Below are 27,826 nucleotides of genomic sequence, written 5' to 3'. Positions count from 1 at the left end.
AGAGGATGCTAAGTGAGCTTGAGGCTTACTAGGCCATACCAGGAAAGAGGGCAATTAGAGCCGAGGAGAATTCAGATATGTTAGGAGCTGAAATCTCGAGAATGGAAAGACCATCTCTAAGGGATGAGAGTAAGACGGGTAAGGATGCTGGGACTCGAGGAAAGTTCCTAAGTGTTTTTGGTTTTGTTTTTATTATTTTTTAAATAGAAGTCAAGGTGTAACAACCTTCTAAAATAAATGAAGTTGTATTTACCCTGTGCATTCCTTTGGTATGGAGAAGGGGGGTCAGAGATGACTGTGCTCTTTGTGAATTTGGGTGAGCCAAGGAGTGGGGAGAGCCCAGAGTGCTGAGGAGAAGGCAGGCTTCCCCAGGCCAGCCGCCATGACTGAGGTGGGAAGTGGACTGGATGCAGCCTCTGAAGCAAGCCACACCCAGTGAGCCAGAAGGAATGGACAGACCAGGAGCTGAGCAATGCTCTGGAGAGCGCTTTCGGAGACTCCTCGGACAGCAGCAGGAATGTGGGGGGAGGGGGGTGGACAGGGAGAGACTAAGGCAAGAAGACCAGAGAACACAGGACAATTAGGAGCCTCTGGTCACAGTCCTGGCAGGATGCAGGAATGCGTGGCCTACAGCGGTGATAAAAGGGCAGGGACAGATGGGAAACACTTGTCAGAGAGAGGCACCATGGCGGGTTGGCTGACAGGCTAGCATTTCTCACTCAGCTGTGCTGGGTTTGGTCCTGAATCCCCAGTGTTTTTTGCTTGGTTGATTATCTCCCTGGGGCCAAACTTCCAATTAGAAATCTCCTAGAGCGAGCAGCTTCAGTAATGCAGTCTTCCCTTGTGACGTGCTCAGTCTGAAAGGTCTAACTACTCCCTTGTGGTCCCCTCAGGGATGTTGTCACTTGTAGGTTTTCAGGAACACAATGTTCATGCCTCAGCAGCAATAGTGTGACCTTGATCATTGGGATCTGAGGGGAAGCCAGGAGCCTAGGAGAAAGGCAGCATGGCTCTCAGCCTTCCCGTGGGGCCAGGCACTGCTTTAGGCACTAGCAGGGGGTACCTGAGGGGCTCGTGTCCTGCAGAACAAGGCCCCCACCCCTGCAGTTCAGTTAATACATTAGCCAGCAGGTTCAGCCTTTCTTGAAATCCTATGCGGAGGCCAGCCCCTCACGAAGGCTGATGATGTCCTTGTACAGCAGGGACGCCCCAGTGGTTTTCTTGGTACGACCACCTGAATGAGGCTGAATAGTGCTGTCCACAGCCAGCAACTCCAGTAAAAAGTTAAATGAGTCTGGTTAGACTCTTTACATGACACTGATGACCTGGAATTAACGTGAGGAGAAAGAGAGGATGTGTGAGAAGTCAAACTCTTGCACATGGGAGTTAAAAGTGTCTCCTCCATTTTGCTTCCTGGGTTGTCCTATCTGGATCTTTTGCCCTGGGTTAGCGGCCACTTGTAAGGAAATCGGGAATGTGTTGGGTGAATTTCAGGAATCTTGCTGTTGTTTCTTCCCCAGTGGTACACAAGTACTCTAAGAACTAAGAGATTCATTTTAAAAAATTTTTTCCTGATTCAAAAAATGAATCCTAGTTTCTTAGATTTGGAAGAGACATCTGAGCACAGCCAAGCAGCACTGGTATTTGATAAACGGGGGTCAGTGACCTTAAGGGGGTGAGTGGCTTGTTCTGAGTGGGTTACCCCATTTTGGTGTCAGGACTATCTTCCCAGCAGCAGTCTTTCATAATGTCTCACTGAGGTCTGGATGACTTCAGAAGATTCCCGTTGACCTCTACTTCCATCCTGTGCCAGGTGTCTTACGAGATTCAGTCAGGGTGATTGTGACCATGGTGCCATTCCTGGCCTGCTCTCCTGCTGAACTTTTGCCTAAAACATCTCTTACAAGAGGTTTTGGCCTGGGGCACCTGAGTGGCTCAGTTGGTTACGTGTCTGCCTTTGTCTCCGGTCATGATCTCAGGGTCCTGGGATCCATGTCGGGCTCCCTGCTCAGCGGGGAGTCTGCTTCTCTCTCTCACTCTGCACCTTCCCTGCTGTGCTCTTTCTCTCATTCTCTCTCTCAAATAAATAAATAAAATCTCTTTATTTATTTATTTTTTTAAAGAGATCTTGGCCCCATCCTTCTTTGGGATTAATGGTCATTGGTCCACCTGCCGAGGATGGCAGAGTGTGGGGCATAGTCCATTCTCTGAGGGAGCGTCTCTCACGTAGCCCCTTAGAAATCAACTACCCTAACGGGAATAGAAGTGAGGTGATTAGGAGAGCTGTGGTCTATAGGCATGTTTGGCGGTATTCATCAATCATTTATTGAGCATTAATTGAACACCTACTATGTACCAACTGCTATGCTTGCTATTTCCAGAGTTAGAAGGAGTCAGACCTCTGACACTGCAACTCTTGGCCTTTGTCTGAACTGGCAAGCTGGACACCCATTTCAAGGTTCCCGTAGCACTTTGGACATGCATTTATTAGAGTTTTTATTTCATTGTATTGTAATGAAGTGCTACCATGCTTCTCTTTTTCACTAAACAACGAGCTCTTCAAAGGCAACTCAGTGTCATTCATCTTTGTGAACCTTATCTCTGGCAAAGTGCCTGGCATTTCATTGATGCTTAACAAATGTACTTTGTAGGGATGGATGAAGAAAGGAAGGAACGTGAGTCTAAGCCCATTATGTTATAATCACTTGATAGTTGTCAGTGAAATGTTCCCACTGAGGGTCTAGAGAAATGTCAGCCCTGTGGCCATTTGAGATCCCAACAATGGGGGGAAGGACAATTGAAATGTCAGCTGGTTTCGGCCATGTGCCAAGCATCTCAGGGTTATGTTTGGTGGGAGTGCTTTCCAGCTAAGTTCTGGGAAGGAACATGGTATTTATTTAAGTGCTGGCATCTGCTTAGGCAAACAGGAACACATTCTGCCACCTCACTGCATTGGGACTGGAATTTTGTTCTCTTTTCGATGGCTGAAACAATGCATGGCATTGCAAAACCTTTCAGATCAGTTGGCTTCCCCAACGGCTTCGTCTGCGTCAGCGCAGAAGCACACGGCAGATCATGTTTCTGTGTTAACAAGCCTGCAGAACCTGCCTTGGGATGAGAAATTGGGACTACAGAGGAAGTGATGGGGAAATTTTTCAGGGCCATTATCTCAGTGCCATCATCTTTAACACATTTCATGTGAAAATATTGCCTGGAAGATCATCAGAACTAAAAATAACACCATCTGTTTGTAGGGTGGTTTATAGTTTATAAAATATTTTACAGTCATGATCTCACTTTCTTTTTCTGCAACCACCACTCCACTTTATAGATGAGGAAATTGAGACTTGTTAGGGTTTAATGACTTCACACATTAACTGGAAGATTCCATGTGGCTCTTAGCATCACAAGAAATTCAACAATCCTTCCCTCAACTTTGGTACCCCCCAATTCCACCAAAACTGCAGAATTGCCACTGTGACCAGAAATCTCTTAGAAGCCAAATAGCACGGATTCTCCATTTTTATCTTCTTGCATGACCTCTTTGTAACAAATGACCATGTAAACTACTCTCTACTTCTTAAGGCTGGCTCCTTTGGTTTCTGATGACGGTGCTCCCTCCTGGTTTTTCTCCTCCATCTTAACACCCACTGTTGCAGTGTCATTTACTGGCTTCTTTGTCCCTGTGCACCCTATGAATGCTGGTGTGCTCCAAAATTTGGTCTTTGGTCCTTTTCTCTTTGCACTCCACACTCTCCTAGGGGATTCATCCATATTCGTGGCTGCAGCCATTCACTGTACAATGGTAGCCTCCCAAATCTCTCTTGCCAACCTCCATCTGAATTCAGAGCATATATTCTATGTGTTTCCTACATCTCTCCCCCTGGGTGTGCAATAAGAACTTGAAATTCCACAAACTAGATTGTTATAATATTGCAGGATTGGATCCGCCCATTCAGCAGGACATGGGTCTTTGCTTATTCAAGTTTCCATTATTGCTTTCAGTAAAGGAACATTTAGTAGTTTTCTTCACATGGGTCCTATATATTTCAATAAGTGTTTATTTCTAAGTATTGTCCATTTTCATGACCCTTGTGATATGATATTGTTTCCATTATGGTTTATAAATGGCTGTGCTGGTTGAAAGCTATTGACTTTTACACATTTGCTTTGAAACCACCTTCTGAAATCTCTAAATTACCTGTTTTTCATCTGATTTTCTTTGGTTTTATAGATAGGCTATCATCTGCAAATCATAATTTCCCTTTATTCTACATTATTTATGCCTCTTATTCCTTCTTCTTAGCTTAATTGCACTGGGTGGCATGCTTAGAGCAATGTTATTGCTGGTAACAATGGTCATTTGTGTGGTTTCTGACTGCAATAAGAACAGACCACTTCTAGTTTTCATCATTTAGTTTAAAATCATTTCATAATTAAATATATACACTTTATATTATTAATGGCATAGTATTCTATCTCTATTATACATTAGCAAATGATGTGAAATTTTTATTATTAAATGTCTTTTAGTTATCCAAAGAAATGATTATAAGTTTTTCCTCCTTTGATCTAGTTATATGATAAGGGATAGTAAGAGAGTTCTTAGTATTGAATTATCTTTGTAGTATATTTTTTTTAGAAAGAGTCCATTTAACTTAACTTAAAATTTTATTCAGCTCAGGGGACTACATTATAAATTTATTAATTACTGCTTCTCCTTCTAGAATTCCTATTATACTGTATTTTATCTCCTAAACCTACACTCTCACATCTCTTATGTTTTTATGTATTATATGCATCTCCGTATTTTCCTTCTACGTTTTTGAATTTTTCAAACTGGACTTGTGAATCATTGATGTGATTTTCAGTACTATCTAATCTGTTATTCACAGCTACCACTTGCAAATAAAAATTTGAAACTCAAAGTCGAAATTCAAAAATCTGTAAGATAAAGTTACATTTACAATTTGTTAAATGTTAAAGAGCAGTATTTCTCCCTAAGAATACAAATCCATTTTGTTTTGCTTCTGGTTCTCTCTCACTTTTTGGAGTAAGCTTCCTTCCGAGGAGAACATGTGCTCTGATTCTCCAGATTCATTTCCTTCTTTCAAACTGCTGAACTATTTCATATATCTGCTGATTTTTCTGTTTGCCCAACATTCTTGAGAAAGTACTATTTAGGGCTGTGAATTACAGTGGTTTTGTCACAGATCATGGGGACGCTTACTTAAATCTCAAGTCCATTGCTGCTATAAACATTAGGTTGTGGGTGCCCCTTCGGGAAAAAAAAAACTAAATAAAATAAATCATAAAAAATCTCTAGTCCAAAGAGGAGCCTGCAGCTTCAGTTGGCTGTGAGAAGTGGGAAAAGGCTACAGCCAGACACATCTGCACAAGAGTAGCTCATGTGATGCTGAGGGATCCCTTCCAGTGCGTGGTGAAGTCCGTGGTTTTCTCAGAACACCACAGGCTATGCCCACACTTTAATAATTATCTCACCTCCTAAGACTCCCAAGACCATCTATCAGCTCCCACTGTATTTTCTGAACATTATGAAAGACCATGCCTTTTGTCTAATGGCCCCATGGAGTCCTGGCCCTGCTTCTCAAAGTTAGGAGCATTTGTACCAAGTTAGAACTCCCCTTGGCCATGGAATGTAGGAATGTAATGATGACGTAAGGCAGACCCCTGGAGAAGGCTTCTTTTCTGTTGTTGTCATAGGTTCCGGCCTTCCAATACTTCCTCTACACCCTGCTCATGGTGAAGGCCCTCCAAGCTTAGAACCTAGTGGATTGCACTCTTTACTGCGTGCAGCTACCACCTGGACCAACCTCTCCATCATATGTGCAGAACTGGGGACATTGATCCACAAGTCAAAGCAGACTACTAGTACCATATTTTCCCAATATATTAGGCAATAGAATGCTGTAAGTGTTTGGTCTCTAGAGCCAGATTCCTTGGGTTCAAATACCAGCTGTGCCATGAGCTATGGGACTGATGGACTTAGTAACCTTCCCTGTACTGTGGTTTCTTCATCTGTAATAGAAGAAAATAATAGCCCATCAGTGTGGATAATGATATCACCTCCCTCATGGAGTACTGTGATGCCAAACATTCCAGACAATGCCTTGGTCAATGTTAACTAATACAAAAAGTGTCAACACTTGGGATTTGAGGAAGTCACCCTTCCCTGATTTTTCTCCTTTTTATATTTGTTTGGATATTTCCATGAAAATGTTAGAAAGAGATGAGTTAAATGTGTGGGCTCAAATTTCCATCTCATTCCAGAAATTCTAAAGTAATTGTTCTGAAATGAAAGCTGATCAGTTCAATCCCTGATTTAAATCTTTGAATGGTCATCCATACCAAAGAGGGTAAAATTCAAGTTTATTGTGGGGATTAACAAGACTACCTGAGATGGAGCCCGCTTTCTGGCCTCTTCTCTAACCTGGTCCTCTCTTACACCCCAGGCTCCAGCCTGACCAGACCTTCTGGCTCATTCTGGTAACTCACACCACAGGGCCTCTGCTCGTATGGAGCTTTCCACATGAAAGCCCTCCACCTTTCCCCTTCTCAACACCCTTGTGCACTTTATTTGCTCTGTTGCAATTCTGAAGGCTCACTTCAGAAGATCATCTCCTCTAGGAAGCCCAGAATTGCACCAACGCACCCCTCCTTGATATCCGCACTGTGCCCAATGCAAGCTTCTCTACAATGTGCCTGTGAGGCTTTACTTCCAACTGCCATAATTATTGCAATCAACTTGGGAGTTATTCAAAAATACAAATTATTATTTTGGAAGATTCTAATTCATTAGCGAGGAGGGTCCAGGAATCCATGTATTTATAAAACAACTGAAGTGATTCTGAGGAACAGCAAGCTTTGGGTTAATAATACATCCTATCTGGTTAGTGTCCTCCTTTGTGGTTAGCGTGTCCTCCTGTCTGGCTATCTCACCTTACCCTCTGGTTAGCATGTCCTGCTCTCTCTACCAGGCCAGGGATTCCATTAGAACAAGCACCATGTCTTACCTGTCTTGTGTCCCCAGCACCTTGTCCACAGACCCAGTCTTGTGTCCACAGCTCCAGGCATTGAGAAATGTGTTACAAGAATGAATGAATGACCGAATCACTTCTTCCCTAAATGCGGGAGCTTCCGGCCTCTTAGGTGTCTTCGTCCTTTCTTGCTCATTGCTTTTACCCACCCCTACTTGACTTTCAGGGACTTACCTGAAGAGCTTAAATATGAGACAGGAGCCATTGTTTTTTGTTTGGCAACATATACCACACTCATTCACCAAGCTCACTGTGAACCTTCTGTCTTCTTGAGAAAGGAGGCCCAGGAGATCAGAGGGACTATATTGCAACAGCCTTCTCCTGAGACTTAAATATTTGGCAACTTCAGGGTTGGCATGAGGATTGGCATGAAGAATTAAAAAACTGAACAGCCAGGAAGCATGCACCAGCACTTTAAATGGACTTAATAGTGTGCTAAACAGGACATGGGAATAAGGCTGGGGATGCCAGGACTGAGCCTATCTCCCCTTCACTAGCCTCTACCTGCTGTGTTACTTTAGGTGAGTCATTAACCACTCAGAACCTCAGGGTCCTCATCCAGAAAAGAGGGATAAAAATGGGTTATCACAGTGTTGTTAGGAGAATAAAATGAAAGAGTATATATGAAAGCACCAAGTATACTACACTAAATGTTGCAGCAGAATGGTAGAGAGTAGCCACAGACCTGGGCTCAGACTCATGCTGGGACACAGCAGACACTGAGGTCTGGAGCTGCGGGAAACTTCAGAGTCCAGTCTAGCAAGCAGACCACAGTCCCAAGAGGTATGAAAACCAGACCATGAGATAGACCAAGCAAGCTACGTTCTAGGATGTCCAAGAATCCTCATGGGGAGATGGTGTAACACATTTCCAGCACATAGAAGTACTCTTCAGGGAAAGGCTCATACCTCACTCATCTGTAGTCTTAATGCCTAGCGAAGTGCCTGAGAGACAACCAGTAAGTATTTGTACACTGAACAGTGGGAGGGCAAAGGCACAGCTTGACAGCATTTCTTCCTTGTTCTTTCCTACTTCCTTAGTCCTCCAGACTATGTGTGATGGGAATAAGTTGATATTTACTGAGGCATGTACCAGACATTTAGTCCATGCCCCTGCCTCCATGCCTGGATGAAGTTAAGCCATCCCAGACAGAGCACAGCTCTGTCTCCTGTGCTCTTCTCTCAGGTATCCAGAGTCCACACTGTTACCCACCACTCCACCCCCACCCCCAGCATGGAGACTTTGAGCTTCCTGCTCTCAGATAAAGTCATCAGTGTTGCAAAGCACCTCTATTAAGGAGGGATTCTTGTTGGAGAGGCAAGTCCTGTTTAATGTAGCAAGGAAAGGTTATATAAAGTTCTGACTGTTTTCTGAGGAGGATGTGTCTTGTTCTGAGTTAGCTTTGTTCTGCTGAGACCCAATAGATGTGGATTTGCAAGCTGGGGGAGCTGGGCATTTCCATATTCTAAAAGGAGAATGACTTGAGATTTCTGGGGCAATCCATGAGGAGATGAAAGAGGAAGAGAGGGCCAACAAGACCATGTGAGCTACCCAGGGCCTGTCCTGTGATCTCTAAATCCCCAGTTCTTACTAGACTTACCAACCAGTTGAGGGAATTTTGCATCTAGGTGACTGAGGAGGAAAAAGATATAATGTATGCATTTAAGAACTAGCCTCAACAGGAACCATGAGAAGAGAGACCTTGAGAATCTCCAAATATCATGGGTAGGGCTGAGATTATAAAACTGAGAGTTTGATCCAGATCAATCTGGACCACTGAAAGGCAGAGCAGAGTCTTCTCAAGTGACTCCTGCACCCTCAGAATTTGCTGTCCTTCTTGCCAACACCACAAAGAATGTGCAATTAACATGCAACTTGGCCTTGTCCTCAAGGAGTACACCATCTCATTGTGCAGACAAGACATAAAGCCATTGGACACCAAGGTTTCAGGCTACACTTTACTTTTGGTAAAAAATGATACAGGTGGGGCGCCTGGGTGGCTCAGTTGTTAAGCATCTGCCTTCGGCTCAGGGCGTGATCCCAGAGTCCTGGGATCGAGCCCCACATCAGGCTCCTCCGATGGGAGCCTGCTTCTTCCTCTCCCACTCCCCCGCCTGTGTTCCCTCTCTCGCTGGCTGTCTCTCTCTCTCTGTCAAATAAATAAATAAAATCCTTAAAAAAAAAATGATGCAGGTGATTAGAGAAAGGCCTTGGGAAGGGCTCCCAAGGGTCATCCTGAGTTGTGACATACAAGGCAGATGCAAGATTGGTTTGACAGAATATGGGAAGAGCCTTTTCAAGAGCTCCCTGTCAGAACCTCCTCAAACAGACCAGCCAGGAAGTAGCCAAGCAGACAGAAGCGGCTCTGTCTCCTGCTCGGAAAAAGCACAGGCCTCACAGGTCTGCCTGTCAACTTCGCAAGCAAATCTTGCTTCCTTTCTCCTTATGATGACTTTTAAGAATCATTTCTCCAGGCGGACATTTACCTGCCTCTGCTATTTTCCAAAACCAAACAAAAACAAGCAACAACAAAACACAACACAACCCTTTGTTGCCACTTCCTGCACCCCACTATTATCTACATTTGCCCTTGGCCTTTCCGAATCACCTTGAGTAGGAGGCAGGCAGGCCTGGACCACTCACCCGGCCCCTGCTCCTGATCAACAGATGTCTACACACAATACTGAGGAAAGTAGGCTACTTGAGAAATTCCGAATTGTACACTTCCAGAGGCTAATGGGTGAGACCGAGTGTTTCCCATTCCACTGTGGCCTGCAAAGGTAGAGGCAGTCTTACAGAATCCAGAAAATGACTGCTCCATATCACAGGACTTCCATTTTCATTTTAATGGAAACATGTTGATGTAAAAGGAACAAAAACAGATTTCTGAATTCTAAGTTTTCTCTCCCCATTAATAACCTAATGTGCATCTAGAATTAATGGGCTACATTTTTATTCTCGTTTGTGGGGGTGCATTGACCAGGGCTGTTGTGTTACCTAATGTCCAGAAGTATTTACCTCTTGACCTCACTGTTTTCCCCTTCTGAATGAGATGTTAGTATCTTGGCTGTGTCTCAAGTAAACTTACAATTCAGGTTCTTATTTCTCCCCCAGTGGAGCCTCTCAAATCCCTTATCTTCAGCTCAACAGGAAGGAGATTACTTTGTTACCAGAATATTGAACACTGATGATTTACTTGTTTATAGATGGGAGGAAGAAAGCTCTGAAATATTCAGTTTCATGTACAATAGCTCCCGATTCTCGGGGCGGGGACCCAGTGTGGCCGAAGTGCATTGGAAGATGATGCTTTACAAAACATCCCCGAGCAGGGAGAAAAGGACCTAAGCCCTCGGGTCAGACAGAGGTAACCAGACCTGTAGCTACACCTTCGTGGCCGCAGTGGGGAGGCCAGTAGCACAGGCTCTCCTCTGCCGCTCTCATTTTAACAGAAAAACCACAGATGCTGGAGTTAGGCAACCTGGGCTCAAATCCCACCAGATCCCTACCTCCAGCCTAATAGGCCTATTGGAGATGCCCCCTGTGCCCCAACTGCTCACTAGCAACATGACCTTGGGCAAATCATTTAATTGTTTTGTACCTCTGTTTCCTAATGAGTAAAATATGGACAATAATACCTGGGTGATAAAGCCATTTATAGAACATAAAAGCCATGAAGAGTCCGGCACGATGCCTGGGCAGCCCATTTTTCAGACATCCCCTACTGCATGTTTAAACAAACGTTCGTTTCATTTCCCTTTCCTTCAACTGTTTAGTGCAGGGGTGGGCAAACTAGGGCTGAAGGGCCAAATCCATCCAGCTGTCTGCTTTTATATATGAAGCGTCACTGGGACACGTTGTCTGTGGCTCCTTTCGCTCTGTGACAGTGAGCTGTGTAGTTGCAATAAGACCATATGGCCCACAAAGTCAACAATATTGACTGACCCTTTAAGAAAACGTTTGCCCTCCCCCCTCCCCCAGGCCAGTGGAAGGAGACTGGGTTTTAGAGAAACAGTGGCTCAGTGTTTATCAGGTGTGAGGCACTGAGCGGGAAGTAAACGTCCTGAACCAGCCTCCTCAGCCATCCAGTGAGGATGGTATTCCCAGCCTCAGAGGGGCTGGGCTGAGCAGTCAGCAACAGAAAATAAATGAAGGGTCCTAGCGCTATGGTTCATTCTTCCTCTTTTTCTTTCGTTTCATAAATGGAGGGGAAGACAAAAATCATCCTTTTGGAGCAAGAAGAAGCCTTAGAAGTGGTCTGCTTCAGCCTGGGAGCTCTTCAAAATAACGATTTCTACGCCTCCTCCCAGAAATTCTGATTTGGTAGCTCTAAAGAAGGGTGATGGCATCCAGCTTTTGTTTACAGTTCCTTGGCTAACTGATGAGCAGTCCAGTGTGGGAGGCAAGGATCTAGTCCACCCTGACACTCCGCAGGGGGCAGGGGGAGGCCACTCAGCAAGCGCAGGGCCACTGCAGCTTCCAAGGCCCCTGGTCCCCGGGGCAAGGCTGTCACAGTAGCTCGGAGAGAAGGGACAGCCTGCCTTCTGCTTATTCTTCCCATCAGAGCAAGGAGGCATGGTGGATGGACTTCTTAATGCCTGCAGACACTTCATTCAGACTCTTAGCAGCCAGTCCTGCCTGCAGTTCTTCTTAAGGCCTGAGAAACATACCCTTGAGGACATAGGATGCAGAGGAGTGTGGCGTTATCACCGAGCATCATTCTTCTGCCTGTCACTACTGACTATGTATCCTGGGAGGTCGTGAAGAAGGAAGGCAGAAGGTCTAAGGCGACCCCAAAGCTGTCATGCACCAAGAGTGGCCTCTTCAAGGGGTAAACGTGGCCACCTTACTTCTCACCTTAAGAACATACAATGGCTTCCCATTCCCATCTGGGTAAAGACACCTCCCCACCCTGCCCAGTGCTGTGGAACTAGGCTACCCAGAGATTCACACTGCTTAGGAACAATATGACACTGGGTGCATTACTTAATCTCTCTGTGACTCAGTTTCCTCATATGTGAAATGTAGGTCATAATAGATTCTTCTTTGGGTTGTTATGAAGATTAAATGAATTCATATATGTAAAACCCTTAAAAATAGCACCTGGTACAGAGTAAGTAGCCAGTGAGACTAGCTGTTATCATATCTCACACCATTCTCCTTCTCACTCCTTGTGCTCCAGTACCTGGAACATACCAGTCTCTCTCCCACCACAGGACCTTTGCAAATGCTATTCCCTATCCCTCTCTGGAATGACTCCACTCCAATGTCACTCTTCACCTACCAGATCCAACTCACCTTGTAGGTCTCCGCTCGAATGTCACTTCCTCAGAGAATTTTTCCTGACCCCCAAGGCTGTCCAGATCCCCTCATTATATAATCTTATGGCCCTTCTTCTTACTACAGCTATAATTGAACATGTATTTGTAGATTTAGTTGATTACCATCTTTCACCCTCACAAGACTAGAGCTCCCTAAGATCAGGGGTGGTATTTATGATCCCTGCCTCTGCATTCCCAGCCCTGTCATAGTGCCTGGCTTATTCTAGTTTCTGTTATTTACAAGTGCTAAACTCTGGTATCAGTTGGAATTCACATCAGCTAAGAATAACTGAGGCCTGGTTACTATTTTTAAACACACAAAGGTTTATTCTATTACATAAAATAATCCCAGAGGAAGGCAGGTTGACATTGTAAGGATGCCAGAGGCATGCAAATGCTAGACTTACCTGAAAGGCAGCGGCCGGAGGAGAACAGGTATGACGGCTCTGTGAAACCATCAGACACCTGGACTCCTCCTTTTGATCTCCCACGCGTGGGCTCCATTCTCACGTTACCTCATCATCCAAATTGACCACTGAAATTCCAATCATTGCACCCATGTCTTAGGCAGCAAAAAAGGCTGAGAGGAGAAGGGAGAAAGGTACTCTCTCCTAGAACTCTTACACAATCTTCCACTTACATCTGTTTGGCCAGAACTTGCGTGACTCAATTTAGGTTTTGTTACAGAGGAAGAGGGAGAGAACAAAAGTTTGGGTGGGTTAACCAGCCAGCTCTGCTCTAGACAGTGATTAGGTATCATATCTGAGAGGATGATGAACTGGATATCTGATATATAAGGCACTGTGCTCAGAGACTCTGAAGGGGGCACTGCTTTCTCGGAGGAGAAGAGGATGGTATGTAACACACTGGATACCCAGAAGTAAACAACTGTAAATGCATAAGACTTGACAGCAAAGACATGTTGGCCCTAGTGGAAACTAAACCATTATTATCCCAGGTGTTTTAATGGACTCCGCCATCTCCGTCCTGGACCTTACCCCATCTCTTATCCTCACATCATCACCAACCCTCCCTTAAAGATGGAGCCAGAGAGAGATAAGCAAGAGTTGGGGGTGAGGGGATGGGGGTTTGGGGATGGAGAAGTAATTTTCTGCACATTACTTGATATCAGAATAACATTTCTACATGTTGACCCCACCATGTTAAAAAAAAAATGTATCAAATCTGTTGAAGCAAAGGATCCTATATCATTTCAGGTGGGGAACCAAGCTTGGTAACAGGGCTGCAGTGAGATTCCAGGAGCCACTTGGAATATAAAGCATCCAGCTCCTTTTAAGACAATACGTCCTGAAGTGACCCATGGTCATGTTGGTCAGTCAGCCAGTCACCCAGGGGATTGCAACCACTCAGAGTAAATAGACCAAAAAAAAAAAGGAAGGAAGAAAGCAAGCAAGAAAGCAAACAAACATTGGGAAGAGAGACCTCAAAGCTGGCTGTGTAGTCATGAAACAAACAAAGCCATTGAAGCTGTTCAAACAAATATCTTTAATCTGTTTGTGACACCTGTCGCCTAGGCACAGAAAAGGTCCCAGAAGGTCACAGCCTTTCAAGTCTCAGTGGGAGAGGGAGAGAATCCTTTCACACACACCCTCTCCCAGGGCATTGCAAAACTGGGCGTAAATCATTGTCTTTTCTGTTTACAGTTACCAGTATCAGGAAAATCCCATTTTAATGAATTTCATCAGCCCTCCAAATTGCTTTTTGGTAATAGAGGTTGGTACTAATGAGTTTGTTGCTAGAAATCACTCTTCTGATCTTCTAAATCTGGGCACGAGATGGAAGGGCAGATGTCTCTCTACAGTGAACATCCATTGCCAAGGCTGGACCCCATTCCGCTCCTCGAAAGTGCTTCCCCGTGACCCTGGCAGGGGCGGGGAAGGACCTGCCTAGTCCAGAGGGTGGGCTCATTGCTGCAGACACAGGAGGACCTGTCCTTTTCTCCCCTCAAAATGTTCAGGTGGTCATATCTAGTGGAAAAGAGCAGGAGAGCAGAATTCTTGGGCATGAAGCCATATGGGTACCCAAGAGTGGCTTTAGGTCTCCCCCAGCTGCACTAGCTCTTCCCTCCTATTTGCTGATCTAAACAGGTGACACTTTTTCCATTTTATCTGCAGTCCCCCTGCCTTCCCTCAACCCAGTGTCTTCCCCTAGCCCTTCCAATATAGAAATTCCAGAGCCACCACTGGCTTTAAGTGCAAGTTGGCCTTAAACTTGACCTTAATTTTTCATGCTACCTCTCTGGGCCTTGGTGTCCTCCCATGTCTAGTGAAGGGACCGGACTAAACAACCTCTAATCCCCCTCCCCACCCTAACAGCCAACATAGTCACTGAGGTCCTATGTGCCGTCAGTGTGCAAGCACCACGGACACACTTACTCGGTCTATGGCCCGAGTGGCTTCTAGTTATGAGTTACGGTTGACTTATCAATTTCCCCTGAGGAACCATATAAACTGGCAGTTAGGACATCCTCATCTGCTGAGGTCCCTGCCTGAGCCAGTGTGGGCACCACAGGTTCCCTAGAGAGTTAGCCAGGTGTTCTGCTCTGCTGTCATCCACCCTCCGTATCCATGATCTCTTGAAAGCTCCAAAGGTGGCAGAACACACCTGGATGAGTTGCCTTTTTGCCTGTCTTTCCGGGGCCTGTCTGGGGAGTCTGCCTAACAATGCCTCACTAGTAATTATAAGCCCTTAATTTTTTATTTTCGTATTTGATCCTCACAATGAGCACATGAGATGGAAAAGTGAAAGCCCCTGTTATGAATGTGACCCTTCCTGATGGGAGTGAGGGGGCTTTGAGAGCCGCTGGCTGAGAGGTTCTGTGAGGTGGAAGAGGGGTGAAGGAGGGATAGCCGTCGGGAGCTGGGAGCAGCGGCACCTCTGGCCAAGACTCACAACCAAACCTGCACTTGGGCCTCACGGAACATCTACAGAAACTGCTTGCCAGTAAGGACACTAAGTCTCAGAGAGGAGATGATTTGCCAGAAGTTCACATCAGTCAGTGCAGAAAAATTAAAAAACTAGAACTCAGTTCTCTCTGACTCCTAGTCCAAGGGGATTTGGGTTTTGTTACTCCATAGCACCAGTAAGTGCCAATGCCAAGGCTTCTGCCGTGGGCTCTTTGGGAAGGAAGTGAGGGCCAAGCCCCTGGGAGCTCAGACCCACACGTCCCAAGGGAACAACCACCCCTCAGAAGGCCGGAGAGGAAGGCTGGACAGAGGACTCTGGAAATGTGAGGTGGTGGGCTGTGCCCTGTCAGGTGACATGCCTAGGCCCCTCTCCACAAGCCCCTGTCCTGACAATGCATGCCTCTTCCATGCGCCTCCTCCTCCCTAGCAAAGGTGCTTTCTCCCGTGCAGTCCCCACACTCACAGCCCGTGTGCCATCCTCTGACAACACCCTGCTAGTTCTCGGTATCACAATAGCTCTCTGGTGGGCCTCTAATGATGCTTAGAAATAAGATTTGCAAAAAAGGCAGTGAAACAGGATGCTGTGTGGAGGGGGAGCCCTGGGGGACAGGGAGAGGATGAATCGGGCTCCTCTTCCCCAGGGAAGCGGGGGTCTTGGGATCTGCTGCAGGGAGACCATTCATCCCAGCAAACCCTAAAGGGTCTGCTGTGTAGTTGGCCAAAGTTCAGTGCCCCTTCACCAGTCTGTGACATCACGTTTCAGCAATTGCCATGCTTAAATGTCTCAGTGGAATTCACACACGGGAACTGTGGGGAATGAACAACACTACTGCTCCTGTTTATACTTCTCCTGTGAAATAGTATTTAAGTCGTAAACTGAGCTCTTCCATTCTAGACAACAGCTACTAAGCTGATGCCGCGGCCTCATCGGCCTCTTGCCATTTGAGTGCCTCTGGGCACCTGACCGTGGATCCAGGCAGCCACGCGGACCGTTTACGTGTGTGTCGCGCCGGGCTTAAACGAGGCACTGGGCCTCTGAGAAGACAGTGCGTTGCCTCTGGCCGCGTGCATTGCAAAGGTGTCCATCCTTCACTAGGAGAAAACTGACACTGAGAAATCACTCCGAGAGAGATTAAGGAGCTGAAAAAGCAGTAAGAGCAAGGGAGAGAGGAAAAGAGGTATGCTCTGTGCGGAGAACTCCTTGGGAAGAGGAAAGTCGTAATTCGGGCAGCAGGGTCTCCAGCTCTGGCAACGTGGACTGAGGAAGCCCAACATCACCAGCAGGACAGACCACCGGGTGGTCTGTAAACATAGGCCTGAGGAATGTTTACTTTCTGGAAAGCATGTTTGTCTCTCCTGGGCTCTGGCTCTGTTTGGCAGCCCTGGTCCCAGCATCCTCCATATGTTTCCTTGGAGGCTAGCATTCCCCCTGGGCACTGTCATCAACAGAGACCACAGGACTGTATCCTTCCTCACTCAATCCTCTATCCTAATTTTTCCATCAACATCTGCAAGGAGCAAACTCAGAGGCCAACATCTGCTTGCTTAGTAGAGGGGGACATTAAGTCAGTGAGTGGGTGGTCACCATGGGGCTATGTTGTTCCCAGTCAGGGGTTCAAAAGAATAGAAGACGCATTATTTGCTCCTTCCTGAGAAGCATCTCATAAAATATTAGAAATGATTATCAACAAGCCATTTCTTTTCAGGTCACCAGACCTTTATATATGCTGTTGCCTCCTCCTCGAAAGTATGTGGCATACAGCTCTGTATAGATGTACACACCAGCTCATCCATTTAAACACCACCTCCACTGGAGACAGAGGTAGGAGAGGGGCTTACCCTTTATCTCTTCCTGTATCGTTTGAATTTTTACACCCAATAATTTGGCAGTAAAACAAAAAAATAAATAAATAAAAAGAAGATCAGAACTTCTGCTTTCAGCCAAATGGCAGACTAGATTTCCTGACTGATGATCTTGAAATTAACTAAAAAATCCCGGATACGATACTACACGCACATGTGCGCAGGCACACCCACACGCACACACACATGCAAGCTCCTTAGGTGCATTTATTTTCTTGCAAGAAAGTCAAGAATACTGAGGTCAAAATTTAAATGAGGGCAGGAAATCTAATTATTAGAGTAGTGAAGCTAGCTTTTGTTTTGAGGGTATTTGATCTTGACTTTGACTCACAAGATAAGGTACAGGGACAAGACCCAAAACTTAAGACCTGCCCATTGTGGGTTGTCTAACAGGGTAAATTTTCTTAAAGTTGAGAAGCAAAGGGCTACACCCTCAGTGTAAAAAAAAAGACCTGTAAATAAATGCCTACCCTTCCAGGGACCACAAAGAAAATTGTTCCATCTCTAACCTTGGTGCAGAGTAAGCAGAAAAAAAAATATTCTGAAAGTTTGCAGCAGAAAAGGAGTCCACACACAGGTGTGCAGGCCAAATTCGTATCAGTTGATTGATCTAAAAAAAATCTCACACAGAAATTTAGTTCACAGTGGTCCCAGCCTAGAAGTGTTCCCAGGTTCATGGCAGAAACTACTGCAAATCTCTGAAGGAACTTACCTCCCACCCAGGCATCAGTGAATTCTCACAGATAAAGTTCCAAGGAAAATAAGCAGGATGCAGTCAAAATGAAACCGATAATGAAACAGATCAATGCGAGTGAGAACCTGCGGAAGCAGACCCAGGGAGACTTCAGTTATTGGAGTTAATAGAGACAGAATATAAGCTATGTGTATTATGTATAAAGAAATAAAAAAGAAGCTATAAACAAGAAGCTTGAAAATATGAGGACGAAGTGAAAAATATCAAGAATGACCAAGCATGTTGAAAAATAAGCAAATCAAAATTATAAAAATGAAAAATAATAAGAGTTGAAATATAAGTTAATAGACAGGTCTAATACTAGATTAGATTTGCTGGAGAAAGTCCATGAACTGAAAGATTGATCCAAACTAAGTATCCAGAATGTAGCACAAAGACAGAAGAAGACAGATTTAAGAGAAAAAAAAATTAAGTTGTCTAGGATAGTAAATAAGTGGTCTCTCTGTTTCTTTTTAATGTTTTACCCAATTTAGATACTGCAAAATTGTAGCCCCCCCCCAGTTTCATACCACTCTATTCTGAGAGAGAGTACAAATTATTTACTAAAGAATAGAGATCCATCAAAAGATTTTTCCCACAAGTCAAAATAGTCCTAAGAGCAATTCAAGAATTCCCCAAAATTAAATTGTGCACACCATAGAGCTTTCATTGTTTATTTGTGCAGTTCCTCTCTTGCCTTTATGAGGATAAATTTCTATGTCTTTTTGTTTAGCAGATTTGTATTCAAAAATTATAATTTTTTAAAAGCTTCAGAAGCTCATATTTTGGGATGCTCCATTGAAAAGATTTGCATTGATGGGGCACCTGGGTGGCTCATTCTGTTAAGCTTCTGCCTTTGGCTCAGGTCATGATCTCGAGGTCCTGGGATTGACCCCCACATCGGCTCCCTGCTCAGCAGGGAGTCTGCTTGTCCCTCTGCCGCTCCCCTCGCTCATGCTCTCTCTCTCTCTCAAATACATAAAATCTTAAAAAAATATATTTGCAATAAAGACATTCAACTAATTTTAAACAAAATGCAACCAAGACTTAGAGGACTCAGCTGCAAAAAGTTTAGTATTATTATGGAGGTTAATTCACAAAATAGTTTGTCAAAGGCTTAAACACTTCCAAAATCCTATTACAGTCTGCTTTTGTATTCAATATCGACTTTATTACCAAAAAGGAAAAAATTTAGTTCAGTTACCTTGCATGTACAAAAATTTTTGTAAATTTCAACAACTTCAGCTTCTATTTCAATTGGTAAAATATTGGAACTTGTTTGGCAAGTTCTATGTCTCAGAACCTACTCCAAGTACATTTCTGTTCCATAGATTTCTTAATTTAGTAAGGACATTATTTTTACCACATTGTATTCATATTAGTATCAAAACAATTTATCTTCACGGTTGAAATTTGAAATAAATTCATGATAATATTCACAATGTCAGTTTTTTCTACTTCCAAAAACTTTGATTCCAAGAATTAGATTATGAAAGAATTGAACCATTATTGAAATTACCTGATTTCCTATTTGAAAAATCGGATGACAGTGATTTAAAATTAGAATCTGTACTGTATGGTGACTAACATAATACAATAAAAAATCATTAAAAAAAAAAAATAATAAATAAATAAATAAATAAAATTAGAATCTGCTATCTGAGCCAAGATACTAATAGCTATCACTTGAACTTTTGTACATGCACAAGAAAAATTAGAACTGAATATTAGTGAAATTAACTTAGAGTCGTCATTTAGTCTAAATGACTCTGCTTCACAGAGTAATGGGCAAACACCATTTTCAATGCATGTGTCAACATCTTTGGACACATTTGACTTAAAGTAACTACTAATTTTTTGATGTGGATGCTGCTGCTGCTGCTGCTGCTTCAGCAGATTGGTGTCCTCTGGTTTTCACGTGGTCAGTGGTAACACTTAGGCTCCATAGAAGGTAAATGTCTACAATCTCTTTGTGCAGGTTGTGCATCATTAATTTTAATGAAAAGCAGAAATCAAACCTGTAATTTTTCATTAAACTTATACTTTTGTTTGTTTATAACTTATTGCTGTCAAAGAAGTTTTTTAACTGAGCATTATCATCAGCCAATCAGTCAATAAAATAAATAGTTGTGGACTTGCATGTACAATTTAAGGCAAAATCACAGTAGCAAGGGTGTCCAAATTACTCTATACAGTAGAATTGCTCAGCCTCCATTCTGCTCATGTTATCGATAATTTTCCAGGCTTCACATCAGCCCTGCCACCCATGCTCTGGTGACCTGGGCATTGCAAAGCTGCAGGCAGAGGACACAGCATAACTGACTGTTTATCAGGTGGTTGACAGGACCAGCAGCATTGAACAATAGTCCCACCACTGCCTAAGTCCGAGTACACTTCATTTCATCAATGATTGTCCCGCCTGATGTACTTGAGTGGGCAATATTATCAGGGCTGGGATTCGGGTGCGGCAAGGGAGGCATTCGCCTTGGGTGCAAAATTTAAGGTGGCACAAATAATTCAGCAATCAAAATAAAAAATATTTTAATGCAATATTTTAAAATATAAAAAATTAATGCAAAAAATCTGTGCTAAGCAGAATATCAAAATTTTCAATAAAGACAGGATCCAACTTTGCACTTGTACAACCCTAACAGTGAGTGCCTCACTCACAGGATCTTGCTTTTATCTGGTGAATAAAGGAGGTCTGTGGGAGAAGAGAGCCTGCCCTGGAGGAGGAGGGGGAGGTGGGAACATGCCGTTCTCCAAACGCCCCTCTCACCCAACCCTGCTTTAAGTTTTCATGCAACTCTGGCCCCACCTCTATAGACAGAAACCTTCAGGATATTGTACTTGGTTTGAATCTTTACTACTTTTCCCCCTTAGTTCATTTCAGGCCTTAGTCATGTGTACTTTTATGGCAGCCCTGGCTGGAGACTATATATCTGAATCACCTTTGAACCACATGGATCCTTTGATCACACATGGGGCAGGATGGCTCGGACATCAGTTAGCTACATCTCTCCTTCAGTTAACTCTAAATCATCCCAGGCTCTCAGTTACATCTGTCTTTGCATCTATTTCTTATGGTTTTATTGACTCTGCCATTGTTGTCAGCTGACATAGTCCACCAACAGTGTTGTGAATCTATGTTGGGCTTAGAGGCCAAAACCTTGTGCTTCTTAGAATTGTGCATAACATAGCAGTGAGGACTCAAGGGGATTTGCCATTAACAAAAATATTTTGGTAGTATGTGAACTTCAGGTCACCTCTGTTGGCTTGCTCAAAGGCCTCTTTGGTTATAGTTGTGTGACGCTTGAGCTTAGTTGAGTGGACAGAGTTATTGGTTGAGTGATCTGGCTAAATGAGGATTTCGATGATTAAAGAAATGTCCTAGAAGAGAACCCCAACTGATGCCCCAACAGGTGTTCTCTGAGATGGAGTGGGGTGGGGAGTAAGAGGGGAAAGGATGGAGCAACCTCTTGTTCAGAGGAAGAGCTGGAGGGTGATATCATGTAGCAAGACTGAATTCTCTACATAGTGGTCAGTGTGGAAGTTAGTCAACAAATACTTATTGAGAATTTACATAAGGGTTTAATGTCGAGAGATGGGAAATTCTGAAGACCCAGGTCCAGTGAAGTCCTTCCTACAGGATGATCCTGGATGTCTGTATGACAGAAAACACTGAGCAATAATTATTCCCACATAATAGTCTCACGTATGTTCAGACTGGGAAGAATGAAGGCATAATAAGTATGTAGTTCTCCTACTGCATTTCTTTTTACTCAACAACCATTTATTGAGCCCCTGCTATGTACCAAGAAATTTCATATTCATTTATTCAATTAAGCTTTCATTGAGTTTTTACTATGTCCTAGGCACTGAGGGAAGCCAAGGAAACCAGCTTAAATAAGTCACAGCAAATGCCATCTGCAAAGAATCTGTCAAGGATGAATTAAGACAAGGTAGATAGGCAAATAAATTGAGATGTGGTCCCCATAAGGTTAGAGATTTTCACAGCAGGAAAGGCAGGGCACCAATAACCCAGTCACAGGACATGATAAATGGGTTAAACCATGAAAATAAGTAGGAGCCAGCCAGAAGGAGATTAAGGAGTAAAAACGTCATGGGTTAGTGACCACTGTACGCAGACAAGGGGCTAGATTCTGGGGTCACAAATGGCAGCTGACCACTCTACTAACTCCTTATGGGCTATAAGATCTACCCACCCAATGAACTTTAGTCTCAGAGTCCTCCAATGCCAAAGGTAAAGAGTGTTTCTGAAGAGTACACCATGTTCTCCTATGATTCTAATTCCTCCCGCTTTTCACTTCCTATCAACTAGACCAACGATCAACAAACTATGGCCCCAGACCAAGCCCGGCCCCCATGAGTGTTGTAAATTGTCTTATTGGCACACAGTCACGCGCAATAGTTGTCTTGTCTGCTTTCACACTACAAAGGCAGTGTTAAGTAGTTATGACAGAAACTGTGTGGGCCACAAAGCTTAGAATATTTACCATCTGGCCCTTTACAGAGAAAGTTCGCCAGCCTTTGAACTAGACTTTAGCAGCCATGCTCTCAGCTGTCCCTTGACAGAAACAATCCTGGGAGGAAGTGAGTGGGAATGAGGGAGTGTGGGGACTGGAACTGGAGGCAGGGCCTGGGAGGTGAGATCTCTTGGCAGAGGAAAGACGTCCTCTCTGCCAGGTGATTTAGGGCTGGTATGAGAGGACGTTATGAGGATACTGGGGCTTATCAGAAGATTGGAATTCTTTTTCACAATAAGATCGTTTCACTCTGCCTTTTAAAAAAAATGTGCAGCCTTATATTTTGCCAGATTTCAGAGACTCTATGGAGAGTTCTTTTTATAAAGCATGATCATGCAAGAGGAAGATAGCACCTCAGGTGTTTGAGCTGGAAGGCCACATACAATTCAAATCAGAGCCACCGGCCCTCTGTGGGACTGAGCAACCTTAAGTGGAGAACATAATCCACATCCCACACAGCCCCCGGACCCTGTCTCTGGCAGGCTGATGATTAATGCGTAAACCAGAAAGACGGTTCATTGACTGCCTTCTGGTCTCTTGAGCACAATGCAGTCAATAAATATTTATTGAATGTATTTTCCTAAGGCTTGCAGCACTTGCTCAATGATAAGTCATAACTGAATAAGCAAGAATTGTTCAGGGTGGTGACAAATAAATATATAAATGTACGTCCAAGCTAGGAATGGTCAGCAGGAAAGAAAATATGCATCCATCTACGGACAAGTTATCCCAGTGGTACTAAATTTGGGGTGAATAAGAAAGAAGCATGTCACATAAGCTCCAGAAGTGAGAATTACCAAAGAAAGAAGGAAGAAAGGTAAAAAAGAAGAAAGGCGTAGAGAGAGATTTATAAATGGCTCTATTTTGAACAAATGAAAATACATACATTTTTTACGGCCAATCTTTTGTATTCTCTCTGGCTTTATATGGGAAACACTTTCATCTGTCACCGAAATTGCTCATACGCTCAAGAAACGGCAGAGTTAACTGAAATGGGCTCCCAAATTGTAATTTTTGCAATAAAGATAAAATATGGCTTTTTGCAACCCGTCTGGAGCTGTAGCACCAATATGCTGATGCAGTTCCCCTTAAGCCCCAGTCACATTAGATTCTGAATGGTGTATCGCCAATTTGGGCATGGGCATGGGTGTTAAGTTACGTTTATTTAAAATTGAATGCTTATCCTGAGTTAAAAGCAAATTAAAAAAGAAATAAATAAAAGCAAATTAAAATCTTGGTTTGAGATAACATTAAAAGGGGGCAATGTAATTAGCACATTCTCCTCTGTGCAGTCTCCTCACGCTCCTATGAAGCCTGAGAATACACAGCTACAGTGAGAGCAGAAGCCTAGCTGGTGCTGGAAAGGAAAGGCATCTGCCTGGCTAGGTGTCCAGCTTTGTAGGGGAAAGCTCTTCCCTCTGGGAAATGATCCAGTAAGCCAGCCTATAATTAATGCAAGCACTCAACGAGATTCTGGCCATGACTGTCCAGGTCCAGCCCTTCACCAAATTGGAAAGGATAATAGTGGCCGCACAGTTCGCCTCCGTTGGCTCTGATTCTGGGTTCCCTGTCCACTGCCACTCCATGACTGAAGAGGAAACCAGTGCTTCATTGGCTGCAGGCAGCAAGAAAGGGGCAGATCCAGGAGGGAAATCAAGACTTCTCAGGGTTCTTTTCAGGAGAGCCCCCCAAGGATGGAAGTTCATCCGGTCTATGGTGTAGCGGACCCCCCTTGGAAGCAGCTACAATTCCTTGGGGTAACCTAAAGAAGACACACAGTGCTTGATTCATGGCAACTTGAGAGTTGTCTTTGCCCTTTTGGTGCTCTAGACGACAGCTGAATGATAGGCTTTATGGCCACCAACTCAACCAAGGAAACTCGCCCGAAGATTTATGGCCTACTGCTCACCCCCACAAAAATATCTGTTCCAAGTCTCTTCCTAATTCCACTGTCTCCTGACTTCTAGACCACCGACCCGTTTTTCCAAAAGAGGCAGAAGGAAAAGATTCTGAGGGGTTTCTTCCTAGAGGTTATCACTTCTGATCATATCTGTGAAGGCTGACCTGAGGTACCCTAGTATCCAACCTCCACACACTGAACACCTTCAGTGGCATCACTAGAAAAGACCAGAGAAGAAAGCCTAGGTCGCTAGCAAGAAAATGTGGAGAAAGGTGTTTCAAAGTTTAGAATTATAAAAGGTCATTCAAAGAAGCCTTCACGAAAACTGAGCCATCAAGCTTCCCGGACAGGGAGTCAGATCTAATCATAACACGAGGAAGAGAGGACGGCTCTATACAATTCCTGCCCTTTAAGCTGGATGCCCAGCTGACTTGTCCCAAATCCAGCTAAGCGCACCTCTTTAAGTGCCTCCAACAGTCCCCCTGCCATATGAAGCCTTGATTACCTCTGCCGCCTCCATAAGGCTCTAAGGTATTTATCAGATTACCGCTTGAGGTCACACATCCTACTGTCCTGTTTTGTGGTTGCTTATTTATGCCCCAACTCTCCCCAGAGAAATTAGGAGCTTGGAGCCGAGAAGGAAAAGCTGTGTTCTGCGGGAGGCAGGTGCCCAGTACGAATTTGTAGAGCACATGCTGAATGAAATTGCTTTACTTGTAACCGTGGCCCCAATTCTGGCCTACAGATCCTAGAAGTCCAAAGGGTATAGAAAAAGAATTATGTGGAATTATGTGCAGCCAGCTGACAGCTGGGCTGCTATTTGTCTGCTCTTTTCTGAAGTCTCCATTGGCCATTCTGTCCCATAGAAGCCAGAAATACCTGCATATCAGAGAATCAACTGTGAGGTTTTGTCTGATAATATTTGAACCCCAGTATGAGACATAATTTCTACTCTGACAAAGAATGCATATTTTAAGGGATGGATCCATAAACTTGGCAAGAAAAAATACACAGAGCAAGATGCCTTTTAAAATGGAGGATGCAGAATTGATGTGATTATAATTGATATGAAATGCTGATTGGAATATTTATTATTCCTAAGATCTCTGCTACATTTCAGAGATGGCACAAATTCAAACGTGGACACACTCATTTGGGGCTCCATCCCAGGCGAGAGGATGTGGGGGAGTGGCTCCAAGTCCTGAGTCATCATTCACGTTGCTTTCCCCTTCCTGTGAATAAGGTTTCATCCACCCTGGACTGGAATATACCCAAGTGTGTGTGTCTCAGCAGGTGGACCCTGTCTTTCTCCCTGTGAGGCGTGCCTTGTTAGCCACACTGACTTCTAGATGTTCAAAGAATGGAGAAGATTTCGCCAGGAGCTGATGTTTTCTATTAGGCCACTCGTTTCTCATACACACATTCATTGCCCCTCAAATTGTAGAGACTGATACAAGATTGCTAGCCTTTTAAATTGCCACATAAGAACTTTAAAAAACCACTATTTCTATCAACGTTATTCTTTAATCAAAAAAGGATAAAGATAGTCTTTATATTGAATAAATTTACAACATTGTTCTTGTCCTTCTAATTCTACTGTATGCCTCTGATCTATACTTGGTATCATGTCCCCAGCATGAGCATTCTAACAATGAAAACGTCCCTTCTGGAATGTTGCTAGATGTGTTCTAAATATTTAAAAACCTATTGTCTTTTCTTATGGATTTTAGGGTTTTATGTCCTAAGAGTCATAAAATTTAAGGTTAGAATATACAAAAGGGATAAGAAAATAGTCATTAAAATCATCAGAAGTCAAAGGTTTCCCTGGAATTTTTGTGTAGGCGCAATGCTAATCGCTGATGCAAATTTTGGTGACCAAATCAGAAATTCGTCCTTTCTTTGTTCCAGGTACATGGCCATCATCCATCCCCTCCAGCCCCGGCTGTCAGCCACGGCCACCAAGGTGGTCATTTGTGTCATCTGGGTCCTGGCTCTCCTACTGGCCTTCCCCCAGGGCTACTACTCAACCACAGAGATCATGCCCAACAGAGTGGTGTGCATGATTGAATGGCCGGAGCATCCTGACAAGATTTATGAGAAAGTGTGAGTAGGAGTGACTCCCCTGTGGTGCCTCCTTTGTCTTTTCTTGTTTCTTCTTTCTTTCCATGCTCTTTTGTTGGTTAGGATTTCATGTCTGCCTGTAAGCATTTCTCATAACCACTCTGATGTTAGCTTGATGTGTACATCATTATCAAGGGACTCTTATGTCCCAAATACTACTCTGGACTTCGAATGAAAATTAGAAAAATGTAAGACCTGGATGCTGTTATAGCCTCCCATCCAGGTGTTCTTCCATATCCTCCTCAGGGTTACCAGCAACTCTGCCCCACCACTGTCTGCATCGCTTTGCCTGGGAGCTCTTTCCTCACCTACAGAATGCCGCTCTGCCCCCTTGCACAGCATGCCAGAAGGTGGAGGAATTACCCCCTGCTCCCAGAAGTCTCAGCAATGAATATGAACACCCCAGCTCCCTAAGCCCGCAGGTGGGATGTCTCTGAGGTGTGTGTTTTACACCGTGTCCAAGGTTTTGTCTTGGGGTGAAGTTCCAGTCACCCCAGCGGCAGCTGGCTCAATGACACACCCTTCCCTGTACCACTGCCCTACTCCCTACTGGTGTTTCTTTCTCCTTCTAACAAAAAAATAATTTATTTTAAAATAAACAAATCCTCCTTCCACTTGCACTTGAATCTTTATCTCAGGATGTGCCCCTGGGGAAAACCAAGACAGCACCTATCTTCTAGGGTTTGCTAGGTGGAGAAATAAGATACACATTCAAAATGTTTGGGAAGGATGGGGCGCCTGGGTGGCACAGCGGTTAAGCGTCTGCCTTCGGCTCAGGGCGTGATCCCGGCGTTATGGGATTGAGCTCCTATGCTATGGGCCTGCTTCTTCCTCTCCCACTCCCCCTGCTTGTGTTCCATCTCTCACTGGCTGTCTCTATCTCTGTCAAATAAATAAATAAATAAATAAATAAATAAATAAATAAATAAATAAATAAATAAATAAATAAAATCTTAAAAAAAAAATGTTTGGGAAGGCAAGGCCAGTACAGTAAGACCTTATGAATTACAAGTTTCCCTACAAGGCAGGCCTGTTTATCTTTGGGGGCTTGACTGATCACATTTTAGGGTTTTCAAAGAAATCTTGGCAATTTTCTCTAAGACTTCTCCTAGAGGCGACACTGAAATAGCTTATTCTGTTTTGTTCTGCTCAGGTAAGTGACAATGTGACATTTATATTACTGTCAGTTTTCTGGACTCAGAGCGCATTGATAATGTGGGTCCCTTCGAAAGCTCTCTGTAGTTCTCTAATCTCAGCTTTATTATGTGAAGCATAAAAGAACACTGGTGTTAATAATCAGATGATCTATGTTTTAATAACAAGATTGCCATTACTAGTTATGTGACTCTAGGCAAGGAT

General features: G+C 43.9%; 1 protein-coding gene across 1 annotated transcript in view; it reads left to right on the top strand.

Annotated features, from left to right (window-relative positions):
• Positions 1–27,826, top strand: part of TACR1 (tachykinin receptor 1) — a 144,410-nt gene that overhangs the window by 44,713 nt on the left and 71,871 nt on the right. Inside the window, exon 2 of the mRNA XM_045788379.2 lies at positions 26,255–26,449. Coding sequence (XP_045644335.1) covers positions 26,255–26,449 — 195 coding nt within the window. The remainder of the gene's footprint in view (positions 1–26,254; positions 26,450–27,826) is intronic.

The sequence above is a fragment of the Ursus americanus genome, chromosome 7 (assembly GCF_024610735.1).
Source record: "Ursus americanus isolate L20-20 chromosome 7, mUrsAme1.1.p, whole genome shotgun sequence".
In the NCBI taxonomy this organism is placed as follows: domain Eukaryota; kingdom Metazoa; phylum Chordata; class Mammalia; order Carnivora; family Ursidae; genus Ursus; species Ursus americanus.
This window is presented reverse-complemented; position numbering and strand designations above follow the sequence as displayed.